This window comes from Chlorocebus sabaeus, chromosome 23 (assembly GCF_047675955.1).
Source record: "Chlorocebus sabaeus isolate Y175 chromosome 23, mChlSab1.0.hap1, whole genome shotgun sequence".
In the NCBI taxonomy this organism is placed as follows: Eukaryota; Metazoa; Chordata; class Mammalia; order Primates; family Cercopithecidae; genus Chlorocebus; species Chlorocebus sabaeus.
In genome coordinates this window covers 43,725,259-43,742,978 of record NC_132926.1, presented here as the reverse complement: position 1 = coordinate 43,742,978, position 17,720 = coordinate 43,725,259, and the positions used below count along the sequence as shown (strand labels likewise).

The 17,720-nt window shown below is 42.8% G+C and overlaps 1 protein-coding gene across 1 annotated transcript in view; it reads left to right on the top strand.

The window, feature by feature from the left end:
- KDM3B (lysine demethylase 3B) overlaps nucleotides 1-17,720 on the top strand; it is an 84,552-nt gene that overhangs the window by 45,448 nt on the left and 21,384 nt on the right. The window contains exons 10-12 of the mRNA XM_008014569.3: nucleotides 907-1,121; nucleotides 2,492-2,644; nucleotides 17,187-17,294. Coding sequence (XP_008012760.1) covers nucleotides 907-1,121; nucleotides 2,492-2,644; nucleotides 17,187-17,294 — 476 coding nt within the window. The remainder of the gene's footprint in view (nucleotides 1-906; nucleotides 1,122-2,491; nucleotides 2,645-17,186; nucleotides 17,295-17,720) is intronic.

The following is a 17,720-nucleotide window of genomic DNA, read 5'->3' as shown; positions in this document are numbered from 1 at the left end:
CCTGTAGTCCCAGCTACTGGGGAGGCTGAGGCGGGGAGAATGGCATGAACCCCAGAGGAGGAGCTTGCAGTGAGCCGAGATCGTGCCACTGCACTCCAGCCTGGGTGGCAGAGCGACACTCTGTCCCAAAAAAAAATAAAAAATTAGCTGGATGTGGTGGCATGTGCCTGTAATCCCAGCTACTTGGGAAGCTGAGGTGGCAGGATTGTTTGAGCCCAGGAGGTCAAGGCTGCAGTGAGCTCTGATGGCACCACTGTGCTCCAGTCTGGATAACAGAGCGCAACTTTGTCTCCAAAAAATAAATAGTTACAAGGAAAGTGTCTCTGTGTTTGCCGGGAGTGGTGTGGTTCACGCCTGTAATCCCAGCACTTTGGAAGGCCAAGGCAGGCAGATTACTTGACGTCAGTAGTTCAAGACCAGCCTGGGCAACGTGGTGAAACCCTGTCTCTACTAAAAATACAAAAATTAGCTGGGCATGGTGGCTTGCACCTGTAGTCCCAGCTACTCAAGAGGCTGAGGCAGGAGAATTGATCGAACCCGGGAGGTGGAGGTTGCGGTGAGCCAAGATCATGCCACGGCACTCCAGCCTGGGTGACAGAGCAAGACTCTGTCTTAAAAAAAAAAAAAACTGGAAAGTGGGTCTGTGTTTTTCTCTGGTCACATTCAGCAGTATGGGTGCAGGTGTAAAACAGGTAAATGGAAAAACTAAGAGCAACTCTGGGACAACTTTTTAAAGAATCTAGACCTACTAAATGTTATGTTAACAAGCTTTACTATTAGCAGAGAATGCATACTGTTTTGGTCAACTTTGGTGAAAATTCTTAGTCTGATTCCTGTTGTCTCAGTTTAGGTGTGTGTTAGTTTGCATTGCTACTGTGATTTACCATGTATTTGATCATGTCTCAGGTTGATCTTCACTCGAAAGGGGGTACTCCGTGTGGAGGGGTTTCTAAGCCCCCAGCAAAGTGACCCTGATGCCATGAACCTGTGGATTCCCTCTTCCTCCCTAGCAGAAGGGATAGATCTAGAGACCTCAAAATACATCCTGGCCAATGTTGGGGACCAGTTCTGCCAGCTCGTAATGTCTGAGAAGGAGGCCATGATGATGGTGGAGCCGCACCGTAAGTCACCTTCTCACTTGTCTTCCAGGTGCTCCTAGTGAAAAACTTCTATTTTCTTTCACTTAAAGGGAGGATTGGGGACAGTGGCAGATGGCATTTTCTATGAATGAATTAAGACCGATAAGACTTCTCTTTGTAGCAACTTATAGTTGAGACCTTAACTATATCCAGCAGACCTCATTCTTTCAGTCTTTGGCAATTAACAAACCAAAATCTCCTTCTCTGCTTGCCTTTTATTTTTGTAGCACAACAGCCATAACATCCATTTAAATTCCCATTTGGGTTTGCTTCATTCTGAATATTTTCAGTTAGCTTTGAACCAATTTCTATTAATAAGCTGTATGGTTTGTAAATAGATGGTGTGCTACTAGGTGCCATGTTTCATACCTAGAACCCACATTATTCATACATTTCAAATATTTCCATGTCTGTAAGATACTATGCCCTATTTTCCAGACTAAGAAAAATTATACTGTGAAATTATATCGTAAATTTCATTTGTTTTGTTTTGTTTTGTTTTTTGAGACGGAGTCTCACTCTGTCGCCCAGGCTGGAGTGCAGTGGCGCGATCTCAGCTCACTGCAACCTCCACCTCCTGGGTTCACACCGTTCTCCTGCCTCAGCCTCCTGAGTAGCTGGGACTACAGTCGCCCACCACCACACTCAGCTAATTTTTTGTATTTTTAGTAGAGACAGGGTTTCACTGTGTTAGCCAGGATGGTCTCAATCTCCTGACCTCGTGATCCGCCTGCATCGGCCTCCCAACGTGCTGGGATTACAGGCGTGAGCCACCATGCCTGGCCCTATATTCTAAATTTCAAGAGAGGAAACCTCTTATTTTGAAACTCCCCCAGTTAAAAATTTTTCAATTCCAGCCAGGCACAGTGGCTCACGCCTGTAATCTCAGAACTTTGGGAGGCAGAGGCAGGCGGGTCATGAGGTCAGGAGTTCGAGACTAGCCTAACCAACATGGTGAAACCCCGTCTCTACTAAAAATACAAAAATTAGCTGGGCTTGGTGGCGGGTGCCTGTAATCCCAACTACTCGGGAGGCTGAGGCAGGAGAATCGTTTGAACCCGGGAGGTGGAGGTTGCAGTGAGCCAAGATTGTGCCATTGCACTCTAGCCTGGGCGGCAGGGCAAGACTCCATCTCAAAAAAGAAAAAAAAATTATAAGTTGTACAGTCAGTTTGTTCAGAAATACTAGAAATTCTTGTATTTAGTTTCTCCTACAATTTTAGAAACACAGACTTCATGAATCTTTGAGTTTTATTGCTGAACAAAATAACTTGAGTAGGGAATCAGTGAGTCTGGGGTCTTTTGCTATTGGTCAGGATGATCAATGCCAATTCTGTTTCGTCTTTCCACCAGAGAAAGTGGCATGGAAGCGAGCTGTGCGTGGTGTACGGGAGATGTGTGATGTGTGTGAAACAACTCTCTTCAACATCCACTGGGTTTGTCGCAAATGTGGATTTGGGGTCTGCCTTGACTGTTACCGGCTCAGGAAAAGCCGGCCACGCAGTGGTAAGTAAACATTGTCCTGTGCAGCTCAAAAGGTAACCTGGAGGTATGTCCTTGGTGTTGTGGGATTTGAAAATTGAGGCAGGAATGGGCTTATGTCTCTCTTTAGCTACTTGACTTCATTCAACTTTGTTGTATTGTAAGATCTTAAAATGGCAAATACTTAGCCTAGGAAGGCTGAAACAGGACAAGAAGGGTTATTAATTTTCCCTTGTTTTTTTTTGTTTTTGTTTTTGTTTTAAGGCAGGTTCTCGCTCTGTCACCCAGGTTGGAATGCAGCAGCACAATCACAGCTTACTGCACCCTTGACCTCCTAGGCTCAAGAGATCTTCCTCGACCTCTCAGAGTGCTGGGAATCATAGGCATGAGCCACCGTACCTGTGTTTTTTTTAAATAACATCTTTATTGAGGTATAATTCACATACCATAAAATTCACCCTTTTTAATGTGTACAAGGCTTAGTGTGGTGGCTCATGCCTGTAATTCCAGCACTTTGAGAGGTTGAGATAGGAGGATCACTTGAGGCCGGGGGTTTGAGACCAGTCTGGGCAACACAGCAAGACCCCATCTCTACAAAATAAAATAAAATTAGCTAGCTAGACATGGTGGCACATGCTTGTAGTCATAGCTACTGAGGAGGCTGAGGCAGGAGGATCACCTCAGCTCAGAGTATGAGGTTCTAGTAAGCTGTGATCATGCCACTGCATTCCAGCCTGGACAGCAGAGTGAGACCTGTCTAAAAATCAATTAATTAATTAAATAAAGTAAATCTAAAAGGTTGTACAGCCATCACCATTATCTAATTCCATTTTCATCACCCCACACCCCACCTGACAACCCATACCTATTATCACTCCCCGTTCCTCCTCAGCCCTTGGCATCCGCTAGTCCGCTTTTCTCTTTTTTTTAGACTAATGCTATTTTAACAAGTAGTCTGCTTTTTGTCTCTGTAGATTTGCCTATTCTGGACATATCATAAAAATAGAATCGGCCAGGCGCCATGGCTCACGCCTGTAATCCCAGCACTTTGGGAGACCAAGGCGGGCGGATCCCAAGGTCAGGAGTTCAAGACCAGCCTGGCCAATATGGTGAAACCCTGTCTCTACTAAAAATACAAAAATTAGCTGGGCATGGTGGTGTGTGCCTGTAATCCCGCTACTCGAGAGGCTGAGGCAGGAGAGTCACTTGAACCCGGGAGATGGAGGTTGCAGTGAGCTGAAATCATACCGCTGTACTCCAGCCTAGGCAACAGAGCAAGACTTCATCTCAAAAAAAAAAAAAAAAAATCATACACTATTGTGTCTAGTGCATAGCTAAGTAACTTGCTAAACAGTTTGATTCTTCCAAGGCTTGCTTTATACTTTGTTATGCCTTCTGTGACTAGCCCTTTTCACTTAGTATAATGTTTTAAAGTTTCATCTGTATTTTAGCACATGTGAACCATTCATCATTCCTTTGCATTGCCAAATAATACTCCTTTTTGGATATACTACATTTTGTTTATTCACCAGTTGATGGACTTTTGGGTTGCCTCCACATTTGGCTATTATGAATAGTGCTACTGTGAACATTTGTGTACAGTTTTTTTGTGTGAATTTATGGTTGCATTTCTCTTGAGTATATATATATATATGTAGGAGTGGAATTGTCTAGGGCATATGACAATTCTACTTTTAACCTTTTGAGGAACTGCCAGACTATATTTTAAAGTAGCTGCAGTATTTTACAATCCCACCAGCAATGTATGAGGGAATTTTCCACATTCTTGCCAACACTTGTCCTTTGTCTTTTTTGTTACAGCCATCACAGTGGCTGTGAATTAGTATCTCATTGTGTCGTTTTGATTTGCTTTCCCCTGGTGACTAACGATGTTGAGTATCTTTTCTTGTGCTTTTTTTTTCTTTTCTTTTCTTTTCTTTTTTTTTTTATTTGTTTTTAAGAAAGGGTCTCGCTTTGTCAATCAGGCTGGAGTGCAGTGGCATGATCATGGCTCATTGCAGCCTCATCCTCCTGGGCCCAAACAGTTCTCCCATCTAAGCTTCCTGCATACCTGGGACTACAGGCATGTGCTACCATGCCTGGCTTATTTTTTTTTAGTAGAGATGGAGTCTTGCTACATTGCCCAGTCTGGTCTCTAATTCCCAGGCTCAAGTGATCCTCCTGCCTTGGCCTCCCAAACTGCTGGAATTATAGGTGTGAGTCATTGTGCCCAGCCATTTGTTTATTTTCTTATGAAAAATGTCTGTTCAAATTATTTGCTGCCCTTGGTTCTTGCTTTATCTTATTATATGCCAAAAATCCTCCTTACCCCTTGACTTTTTCAGTCTTCCCTCTTCAGAGGTACGATATAATCATTGTACAGTGGTTTAGAATTTAGGCTACTGTGATGTGACACCTATTTCTACCTCTTATTGTACCAATAATTGTATTTTGGGCTAGTTACTTAATCCTGCAGAGCCTCAGGTTTCTTGTCTGCAAAACAAAGATATCAGTACTTCCCTCACAGCTTTGTTGTTTTGAAAGAGATGTATGTAACGTGGTTAGAACAGGACCTGACACCCACCAGGTATTCCATAAATGTTAGCTGCTAGAGTATTCTCCTCCCGCCCATGAAAGATTAACTGCCGCAGGAATTGCCCTCCTGCCATAAACAGTGAGAAGATTAGATAAAATATATGAAACCACAGTTTTTGACATCGAACAACAGGCAACATGGGACTGTTATCTCTGAGAGAAGGGGAAAAAACAAGGTGATCCCTACAGTTGCCCTGGCTTACTGCTTAGGCACAGTTCCTAGCTATAGCAAGGGAAAGAGAACCGAAACAGAAACTAACTGCCAGCCTTACTGACTAGAGACAGAGATGACAGTCTGAGAAGAGTAAGGCAAAGTGCTGAAAAGGTTGGAACTGCACAGAGATCTACAGAGAGCCCCTTGGTTTTTTGCCTATATAATAATCTGTGCATGAATGAGATGAAACTCCACAAAGCCCAAGATGGAACCTTCAGAAAGCAGTTGACTGAATAATTCACAAAATTCATGATTTGTATTCCCACCAGCCAATGTGAAGAGTAATGGGACTAATTTAGTCTCAGAATAAAAACTATTCTGGAGCCTCCATAACAAAGTATAAAGCAAGCCTTGGAAGAGTGAAACTGATCAGCAAGTTACTTAATTGTGCACCACACTAACACCAAATACCCTTTAATGGAATAAAGGAGCATCCTTCAAACAAAACCTGTTACCCAGAAAAATAAGTCACAAAGCCTTGCATTTAATCAGTAATTATCAAGTGTGCAAAAATACCAACTTACATGACCAGTAAGCCGAGGAGGGGTAATCAATCAATAGGAAAAAACCCCAGAATGACAGTGAAATAGAATAGAAAAGAACCAGCCTGGCACAGTGGCTCATGCCTGTAATCTCAGAACTTTGGGAGGCCCAGGTAGGTGGATAACCTGAGGTCTGGAGTTCGAGACCAGCCTGTCCAACATGGTGAAACCCTGTCTCCACGAAAAATACAAAAAATTAGCCAGGCATGGTGGCGGGTGCCTGTGATCCCAGCTACTCGGGAGGCTAAGGCAGGAGAATCACTTGAATTCGAGAGGCAGAGGTTGCAGTGAGCCAAGATCATGTCATTGTACTCCAGCCTGGGCAACAAGAGCGAAACTCTATCTCAGAAAAAAAAAACAAACAGAAAAGAACCTTAAGCCAGGTATGGGGGGGCCCACACCTGTAATCCCAGCACTTTGGGAGGCTGAGGCGGGAGGATCATTTACGTCCAGGAGTTCAATTCCAACCTGGGCAATATAGCAAGACCCCATCTCAACCAAAAAAAGAAGAACTTTAATGTAGCTACTATACATCTTATACATATGATTAAGGATTTAAAGAAAAAATGAGGAGAGAAAAAGAAGATATATAAAGGCCCAAATGAAAACTTATAGAGATGAAAAATATCTCAGATATTTACACCAGATGAGATTAACAGCAGATTAGATAATATAGAAGGAAAAAAAAAGACTAAACTTGCGGACACGACAGAAGAAACTATCTAAAACAAAGCACAGAGAAAAGTGACCTACTTTTATTAATTGAAGAATGCTTTGTAGAGCTGCAGGAAATATCAGGTGGTCTACCAAACGTACAAGTAGAGTTTCAGAAAGAAAGAGTGGGAGAGCAGAGACAGAAAAAATATTTAAATAAAACCAAAAAATTTCCAGATTTGGTGACAATTATGTACAGACAAAATTAACAAATTCCAAACAATAGAAACATTAAGAAAACCACACCAAAGCACATTTTGTGTAGAGTAACAAAGATAAGAATGAAAGCCTGGATGGGCGCCGTGGCTCATCCCTGTAATCCCAGCACTTTGGGAGACCAAGGTGGGCGGATCACCTGAGGTCAGGAGTTGGAGACCAACCTGGCCAATATGGTGAAATCCTGTCTCTACTAAAAATACAAAATTAGCCGGGTGTGGTGGCACATGCCTGTAGTCCCAGCTGAGGCAGGCTGAGGCAGGAGAATCGCTTGAACCTAGGAAGCGGAGGTTGAGGTGAGCCGAGGTCGTGCCATTGCACTTCAGCCTGGGCAACAAGAGCAAAACTCTGTCTCAAAAAATAAAAAATAAAAAAAAAAAAGAAAGACAACCAATTTGTCAGAAGTCCTGTAGGCCAGAAGACAACAGAAAACAATGGAATGAACTTTTTTGTTTTGTTTTGTTTTTTCTTTTTTTTTTCTTGAGATGGAGTCTCACTGTCACCCAGGCTAGAATGCAGGGGCGTGATCTCGGCTCACTACAATCTCCACCTCCTGAGTTCAAGCTATTCTCCTGCCTCAGCCCCTTCAAGTAGCTGGGATTACAGGCATGTGCCACCATGCCCTGCTAATTTTTTTTTTTTTTTTTTTTTTTTTGTATTTTTAATAGAGGCAGGGTTTTGCCATGTTAATTAATCAGGCTCATCTCAAACTCCTGATTACAGATGTGAGCCACCGTGCCCGGCCTACAAATTTTTTTTTTTTTTTTTTTTTTGAGACGGAGTGTTGCACTATCAACCAGGCTGGAGTGTGGTGGTGCGATCTCGGCTCACTGCAATCTCTGCCTCCCAGGTTCAAGTGATTCTGCTGCCTCAGCCTCCCGAGTAGCTGGGATTACAGGTTACTGCCACCACGCCTGGCTAATTTTTTGTACTTTTAGTCGAGATGGGGTTTCACTATGTTAGCAGGCTAGTCTTGAACTCCTGACCTCATGATCCACCCGCCTTGGCCTCCCAAAGTCCTGGGATTACAGGCATGAGCCACCATGCCCCGCCACAAATATTTTTTAAAAGTAGCTGGGCATGGTGACACATGCCTGTGGTCACAGCTACTTGGGAGGTTGAGGTGGGAGGATCACTTGAGCTGGGAGGTTGAGCCATGATCACTTCACTGCACTCTAGTGTAGGCAACAGAGTGAGACTCTGTCTTACAAAAGAAAAAAAAATGAGTGACCATTCTATCAGCTTTTCTTGGTTTAAGAAAAGCTGATAGAATGCACCACCAGCAGATCCACACGATAATAAAGTTAAAGGTAGTTATTCAGGCAGAAGAAAATGATATGGAAATCAGAACTTACACAAAGTAATGGAGAACATCCTACATGGTGTATATGAGTGAATATAAAAGATCTCTTTTTCTCATATATAATATTTTTAAAAGTTAATTGTTTAAAAGCAAAAATAGTAACAATGTATTGTGGGGTTTATATTATATGTAAAATTCAAATATATAATAGCAGCACAGAGAAAAAGAGGGAAAAATGGAAGTATAGTTTTGTAAGGATCTTACACTGTATATAAAGTGAATGTAAAGTGAAGATAGACTCTGATAAGTTGAAGATTAATACTGAAAATCCTAAAGCAACCACTTAAAAACAAAGAAATATAGCTAATAAGTTCAAATTGGAAAACAAAATCAAATCACAAAAAATATGTAAGTAATTCAAAAGAAGGCAGGAATAATGAAACCATAAAGAAATGGGACTGACTGGGTTCGGTGGCTCACACCTGCAATCCCAACACTTTGAGAAGTCAAGATGGGGGTTACTTGAGGCCAGGAGTTCAAGACCAGTCTGGGCAACATAGCAAGACTCCAGTTTCTACAAAAAATTTAAATATTAGCTGGGCATGGTGGCACACACCTGTGGTCCCAACTACTCAGAGGCTGATGGGAGAGGATCATTTGAGCCCAGAAAGTTGAGACTGCAGGGAGCCGTGATTGTACCACTGCATTCCAGCCTGGGTGACAGAGTGCAACCCTGTCTCAAAAGTTAAGGCCAGGCGCAGTGGCTCACGCCTGTAATCCCAGCACTTTGGGAGGCTGAGGCAGGTGGATCACCTGAGGTCAGGAGTTTGAGACCAGCCTGGCCAACATGGTGAAACCCTGTCTCTACTAAAAATACAAAAAAAATTAGCCAAGCATGGTGGCGGGCACCTGTAGACCTAGCTACTCAGGAGGTCTCACTTAGGCGGAGGTTACAGTGAGCTGAGGTCGCGACGTTGCACTCTAGCCTAGGCAACAAGAGTGAAACTCTGTCTCAAAAAAAAAAAAAAAAAAAAAGAAAAGTTAAACAATTAACTTTTTAAAAGAGTATAAATGAGAAAAAGATATTTTATATGTACTAATCTTCTGCCTACATGATAAAAAAGAGAATATACAGTTTACCAATGAGAGATGCAGGCACAGTGATGTGTGCCTATACTGTCATCTACTTGAGAGTCTTAGGTGGGAGGGTGACTTGAATCCAGGAGTTTGAGACCAGCAGGAGAATATAGTGAGATCCTATCTCTTTTATAATAAAAAAAAAGAATATGAGGACCACAATACAGATCCTTTAGACATTAAAAGGATAAGTAAAATGAACATTATCATGCCAATAAATTTTTTTTTTTTTTTTCAGACAGTGTCTATCTCTGTCTCCCGGGCTGGAGTGCAGTGGCACCATCTCAGCCCACTGCAACCTCCACCTTCCGGGTTCAAGCGATTCTCCTTCCCTAGCCTCCCAAGTGGCTGGGGTTACAGGTGCGTGCCACCAAACCTAGCTAATTTTTGTATTTTTAGTAGAGACCGGGTTTTGGCATGTTGGCCAGGCTGGTTTTGAACTCCTGACCTCAGGCAATCTGCCCGCCTCAGCCTGCCAAAGTGCTGGGATTACAGGTGTGAGCCACCACGCCCAGCCTATGCTTTTACAGCTTAGATATAATGGACAAATTCCATGAAAAACACAAACCATCAAAATTCCCTCGAGAACAAATAGAGAACCTAAATAACTTTACATTAAAAAATTGGTCTTTTCCTCTTGGAAGTCCCCTCTCTCTCACTAGTGAGAGATCTGTTTTCCTTTCTTTTTCTTTCTCTTTCTTTTGCCTGTTAAACCTCCACTCCTAAATTCCTCATGTGTGTCCATGTCCAAAATTTTCCTGGCACGAGATGATGAACCTCAGGTATTTACCCCAGACAACATAGCTGCTTCATATTGGGAACCTCGTCCCAGATACCAAGGTACAGCATTCATCAAAATGCAACATCTGGTGGAGGCAAACCAGTGTTACAACCCATCGGAATGGCTAACAGCAATCAAACTCCAAATGGTGCTACAGTCAGAACCACACATGGACATGCCTTTCTTCTGAGGACCCTTAGATCAACCCCAGGAGGAGCCCTACCTGCTGTTCCCCACACAACACCTCTTTTCAGCAGGAAGTAGCCAGAAAGAGCCCTCATCCAACACCCCCTAATAGAAGTTAGGGTTACCACTCCAGAGGGCCGAATGATACAGGTGTTAAGAAGAAATTATGTAGGGGCCGGGCGCGGTGGCTCAAGCCTGTAATCCCAGCACTTTGGGAGGCCGAAACGGGTGGATCACGAGGTCAGGAGATCGAGACCATCCTGGCTAACACAGTGAAACCCCGTCTCTACTAAAAAATACAAAAAACTAGCTGGGCAAGGTGGTGGACGCCTGTAGTCCCAGCTACTCGGGAGGCTGAGGCAGGAGAACGGCATGAACCCGGGAGGCGGAGCTTGCAGTGAGCTGAGATCCGGCCACTGCACTCCAGCCTGGGCCACAGAGCGAGACTCCGTCTCAAAAAAAAAAAAAAAAGAAAGAAATTACTTAGGCAGATACTGAGGGTACAGAAGTCCTTGGTAAGGTTTTCCATTTAATGAAAAGCAGCCCCAAATTATTTTCTTTCTGACAAAGAGCAGCCTGTAAAATTGAGTTGCAGACATAGATGTTAGCAGTTATGAAATCATGTTCAAGATGGGAGCTCCATCTTCCCTTCTCTTTTTTTTTTTTTTTTTTTTTTTTTTTTTGAGACGGAGTCTCGCTCTGTCACCCGGGCTGGAGTGCAGTGGCCAGATCTCAGCTCACTGCAAGCTCCGCCTCCCGGGTTCACGCCATTCTCCTGCCTCAGCCTCCCGAGTAGCTGGGACTACAGGCGCCTTCCCTTCTCTTTGTCAAGCACATGTACAGTAAGGAGCAGACAAGATGGCACCAGCCAAGGGGAAAGTTCATTTGCATGATAAGATTAGGGTGGGGCAGTCAGCCTTCCCCTAATACTATGTAAACATCATACCTGAGTGAACCAATCTGTAATCCCTATGTAAATCAGACACCGCCTCCTCAAGCCTGACTATAAAATCCAGCACATCTGCCACCAGCTGGTCTTTTCCTCTCGGGAGTCCCCTCTCTCTCACTAGAGAGCTGTTTTCCTTTCTCTTTCTTGTTTTTTGTTTTTGTTTTTGCCTATTAAATCTTTGCTCTTAAACTCCTAAAAAAAAAAAAAAAAAAGAGAGAAAGAAAGAAATTGAATTTGCAGTTTCAAAAACCTTTCAACAAAGAAGACTTAAGGTCTAGATGGTGGCCTTACTAGTAAATTACAGCAAACGTTTAAGGAGGAAGTAATACCAACGATGCACACAGTCTTTCAGAAAATAGGAGGAAACACTTACCAGCTTGTTTTATGAAGCCAGCATTATACTAACATCAAAACCAAATAAAGACGTGAGAAGCATAGGAAGTTACAACCCCAGTATCAGTTATAAACATAGATGTAAAAATAGATGTAAAAATATTTTATAAAACTTAAGCAAGTTTGAGTCAAGAGATACATAAAAAGAATAATACATCATGAACAAATGGGGTTCACTTGAAAATCAGTGCAGTCCACTATATTAGTAGACTAAAAAATAACCACATGATCTCAAGATATAGCAGAAAAATCATTTGTCTAAATTATCAAAAACCTAGGCTGTGCATTCTCATCAGGTGAAAATTGGCTCTTGCTGGGGACGGAGAATCTAAAATGTTAAAAATTTTTTGTGCCCTTTCAGGGGGCCATAATACATAAACAGATATACAGTATATCTGGTATTAAAATTTCTTGGGTGGAGAGCACAATGATCACAAAACAAAATCTGAAAAGGCTCTTTGGAGAATGATAATGAAATAATGTTTGAAAAACACAACTGTGTATAAGTAGAATATCATATGTAATATGAAAGATTGACTTCTTCCTCTTAGGTTCAGGAACAAAGCAAGGATGTCTGCTTTTGTATCTTCTATTCAGTATTTTACTGGAGTTAGTGGTCAGTATGAAGAAATAAAGGGGAAAAGGAAAACAAAAAAGAGACATACAGATTGGAAAGAGGTAAAATGGTTTTTATTCTCAGACAACATGATCGTCTATTTAGAAATCCAGAGATCTACAAAAAAGCTAATTAATGAGTTTTTTTTCAATGTTACAGGATACAAAGTCAACATACAAAGATCAATTATTTTTCTGTATAATAGCAGTGAACAATTAGAAATTGAAATGTAATGGGAGGTTGAAGCAGGAGAATTCCTTGAACCTGGGAGGCGGAAGCTTCAGTGAGCCAAGATTGCACCGCAGCGTTATTTACAATAGCATTGTAAAATCATGAAGTGCTTAGGGACAAATTTAGCCAATACCTACAAGACACATACACTGAAGACTACAACATATTACTGAAATTAAAGAATATCTAAATAAATGAAGAGATATACCATATTTGTGGATCTGAAGATTGAATATGGGCTGCGTGTGGTGGCTCATGTCTAATCCTAGCACTTTGGGAAGCTGAAGTGGGAGAATCACTTGAGGCCAAGAGTTTGAGACCAGCCTGGGCAACACAGCAAGATCCCATCTCTACAAAAAGAGAAGATAAAGAAAAAAATAATAATAATGAAAAATACGCCGGGCACCGTGGCTCACTCACGCTTGTAATCCCAGCACTTTGGGAGGCCACCTGAGGTCGGGAGTTTGAGACTGGCCTTACCAACATGGAGAAACCCTGTCTCTACTAAAAATACAAAATTAGTCAGGCATGGTGGCACATGCCTATAATCGCAGCTCCTCGGGAGGCTGAGGCAGGAGAATCGCTTGAACCCAGGAGGCAGAGGTTGCGGTGAGCAGAGATCATGCCATTGCACTCCAGCCTGGGCAACGAGCGAAACTCCGTCTTAAAAAAAAAAGAGAAGAAAAGAAAAATAGAGAATTGAATACTAAGCTGTTACTTCTTCTAAATTGATATGTAATTAAATGCAATTCCAAATCAAAGTCTCAGTAGGCCATTTTGTAGAAATTGACAAGATGATTCTGAAATGTATATGAAATACAGAGGATCTAGAATAACCAAAACAATTTTGAAATAGATTCAAGTTGAAGGACTTGTACTACATTTCAAGAGTTAGTATTAAAGCTATAGTAATCAAGACACTGTGGTAAGGGAACAGAAAACAATCTAGAAGTAAACCCACACCTACATAATCAACTGTGACAAAGGTGCCAAGGTAGTTCAGTAGGGGAAAGGACAGCCCTTTCATAAATGGTACTGGAACAACTGTATATCCATATTCAAAGAAAAAAAGAGGAACTTCTCCCTTTACCTCCTACCATATACAAAATACTAACTCTTGGTGGACCATAAGCCTAAACATAAAAGCTAAAACTAAAACTTCTAGAAAGAAATAAAATATTTGTATCCTTGCACTAAACAAATATTTCTTAGAACACAATGCAAATGAAAAACAAATACAAAAGTTTATTTTTTGGCCGGGCGCGGTGGCTCAAGCCTGTAATCCCAGCACTTTGGGAGGCCAAGACGGGTGGATCACGAGGTCAGGAGATTGAGACCATCCTGGCTAACACAGTGAAACCCCGTCTCTACTAAAAACAAAAAAAACTAGCCGGGCGAGGTGGCGGGCGCCTGTAGTCCCAGCTACTCGGGAGGCTGAGGCAGGAGAATGGTGTAAACCTGGGAGGCGGAGCTTGCAGTGAGCTGAAATCTGGCCACTGCACTCCAGCCCAGGCGGCAGAGCGAGACTCCGTCTCAAAAAAAAAAAAAAGTTTATTTTTTATTCTTTTTTTTTTTTTTTTTTTTGGTGAGGCAGTCTCACCCTGTCACCCAGGCTGGAGTGCAGTGGTGCAATCTTAGCTCACTGCAGCCTCCACCTCCCAGGATCAAGCGATCCTCCTGCCTCAGCCTCCCGAGCAGTCAGGATTACAGGTGCCCGCCACCACACCCAGCCAATTTTTTTGTATTTTTAGTAGAGATAGGGTTTCACCGTGTTGGCCAGGCTGGTCTCAAACTCCTGACCTCAGGTGATCCACCTGCCTCGGCCTCCCAAAGTGCTGGGATTACAGGCACGAGCTGTTGTGCCCAGCCTAATATACAAGTTTAAAACTTTATCTTTTCAGAAGACACGTTAAGGCTGGGCACGGTGGACTCATGCTTGTAATCCCAGCACTTTGGGAGGACAAGACAGGTGGATCACCTGAGGTCAGGATTTCAAGACCAGCCTGGCCAACATGATGAAACCCCGTCCCTACTAAAAATACAGAGAATTAGCCGGGCATAGTGGCAGGCACCTGTCATTCCAGCTGCTCGGGAAGCTGCGGCAGGAGGATCACTTCAACCCAGGAGGCGGAGGTTGCGGTGAACCGAGAATGCACCACTGCACTCCAGCTGGGCAAAAGAGTGAGACCCCGTCTCCAAAAAAAAAAAAAAAAAAGACGCATTTAAGAAAATGAAGATAGCCCAGGCACAGTGGCTTATAACCTGTATTCCCAACAGTTACAGAGGCCAAGGCAGTGGGATTGCTTGAGCCCAGGAATTCAGGACCAGCCTAGGCAACATAGGGAGACCTCATCTCTACAAAAAAACATTTAAAAATTAGCGAGACGTGGTGGCTTTCACCTGTGGTCCCAGCTACTCAGGAGGCTGAGGTGGGAGAATTTATTTAACCCTGGGAGGTTGAGGCTGCAGTGAGCCATGATTGTGCCATTGCACTCCAGCCTGGGTGACAGAGTGAGACCCTGTCTCCAAAAAGCAAATGAAAAGCTGCTGTGCATAGTGGTGTACACCTATAATCCCAGCTACTTGGGAGGCTGAGACAGAAGGATCGCTAGAGTCCAGCAGGAGTTTGACACCAGCCTGGGCAAACAAGCCCGTTTTTTTGTTATTGTTGTTCTGTTTTGGTTTGGTTTTGTAGAAATTGGGTCTCACTGTGTTGCCCATCCTGGTGTTTAACTCTTACGCTCAAGCAATTCTTCCACATTGGCCTTCCAAAGTGCTACAGGTATGAGCCACCATGCCAGCCCAAGCTAGTTTTAAAAAGGTTTGAACAGATACCTCACCAAAAAAGATAGATCGATGACAGATAAGTACATGGGAAAAATTGTAATTCATTTGGGAAATATAAATTAAAACCATAATGAGAAATCATTATGTCCACTAGAATGGCTAAAATTTTTAAAACTGACAGTATCAGCTGGGCGCAGCAGCTCATACTTGTAATCCCAGCACTTTGGGAGGCCGACGCAGGTGGATCATGAGGTCAGGAGATTGAGACCATCCTGGCTAACATGGTGAAACCCTGTCTCTATGAAAAACACAAAAAATTATCTGGGCATAGTGGCACATGCCTGTAGTCTCAGCTGCTCGGGAGGCAGAGGCAGGAGAATTGCTTGAACCTGGGAGGCGGAGGTTGCAGTGAGCCAAGATCTTGCCACTGCACTCCAGCCTGGGCGACAGAGTGAGACTCCATCTCAAAAGAAACAAAACCGGACAGTATCAAGTATTATCAAGGATGTGGAAGAAGTAGACCTCTTAAATATTGCTGGTAGGAATGCAGATTGGTACCATCACTTTGGAAAGCAATAAGGTCATTTCTTACAAAGTTATAAAACTAAAATTTACCATATGACCTAGCATCCCACTGCTAGGTATTTACAAGAGAAATGAAAACATTTCCCCAAAAAGACCTATACATCAATGTTTATATCCGCTTTATTTATTTTTTTGTTTTTTGTTTTTTGTTTTTCAGACAGTGTCTCTTTGTGTTGCCCAGGCTGGAGTGCAGTGGAGCGATCTCTGCTCCCTGCAGCCTCCGCCTCCCAGGCTCAAACAGTCCTCCTACCTCAGTCTCCCAAGTAGCTGGGGCCATAGGCATGCACCACCACACTTGGCTAATTTTTTTTTTTTTTTTTTTTTTTGTCATGTTGTCCAGGCTGGTCTCAAAGTCCTGGGCTCAAGTTCCTGAGCCCACCTCGGCCTCCCAAAGTGCTGGTATTACAGGTGTGAGCCACTGCGCCCAGCCGTGTAGCAGCTTTATTTATAATAGCCAAAAATTGGACACAGTCCAAATGTTCACCAGCTGATGAACAGATAAGTTATGGCACATTCATACCGTGGAATACTACTCAGCTATAAAAAGGATGAATCACTAATACACACAACAATGTAGGTGACTCAAAAGCATTATGCTAAGTGAAAGAAACCCAACACAAAAACTGCATCCTACATGCTTCCATTTATATGAAATTTTTGAAAAGCAAAACTTTAGTATTATAAAGTTGATCACTGATGGCCAGGGCTTGAGGGAAGAGAATTGACTACAAAAAGCCTGAGAGAACTTTCGTAGATGGAATAGAAAGGTTCTTTGTCATGATTGTGGTAGTTGTTCATTCAGTTTCTCTAAACTCACTGAAGTAAACACTTTAAATTGCTGGATTTATTCTTTATAAATTATACCTTAGGTTGGGCACAGTGACTCATGCCTGTTATCCCAGCACTTTGGGAAGCCAAGGCCAGCCCAGGAGTTGAAGACCAGCCTGGGTGACATGGCGAAACTCCATCTCTACAAAAAAATACAAACATTAGTTGGGAGTAATGGTGCATTCCTGTAGTCCCAGCTACTCTGCAGGCTAGGGTGGGAGGATGGCTTGAGCCAGGGAGGCGGAGGTTGCAGTGAGCCATGATCAAGCCACTAGACTCCAGCATGGATGATAGAGCCAAACCTTGTCTCAAAAATAAATAAATAAATAAATGAAATCTCAGTAAAGCAGGGGCTTTTTTTTTTTTTTAATTAGCTGTTATCTCCTTTGGCCATGAGAAAATTGGCCTTTGGGGTTCTGAAACTCCCACTCACTGAGAAGGATCCATTTTTGTGACCCTTATAAGTAAAATCATTCATTTCTGTTTCAGAGACAGAAGAGATGGGTGACGAAGAAGTTTTCTCCTGGTTGAAGTGTGCAAAGGGACAGTCCCACGAACCAGAGAATCTCATGCCCACGCAAATTATTCCTGGCACAGGTAAAGAAATTCCTTTTTTAGATTTGGTGGAAAAAATGTTTTTAGTTGAGATAGCCATACACCATAACATTTTTTGAAATGATTTAGCCTGATTTTTTCTTTTAAGCATCATCATATTTCTCTGAGAATCTGGATGATGATGATGATGATGATGATTGAAGAGACACTGTCTGCTCTGTCACCCAGGCTGGAGTGCAGTGGTGTGATCATAGCTTACTGCAGCCTTGAACTCCTGGCCTCAAGTGATGCTCCCACCTCAGCCTGTCAAGTAGCTAGGACTACAGGCATGCACCACCACACCTGGCTTATTATTTAATTTAATTTTTTTTTTTTTTTCAGAGATGAGGTCCCAATATGTTGTGCAGGCTAGTCTTGAACTCCTGGCCTCAAGTGACCCTCCCACCTCAGCCTCCCAAAGTGCTGGGA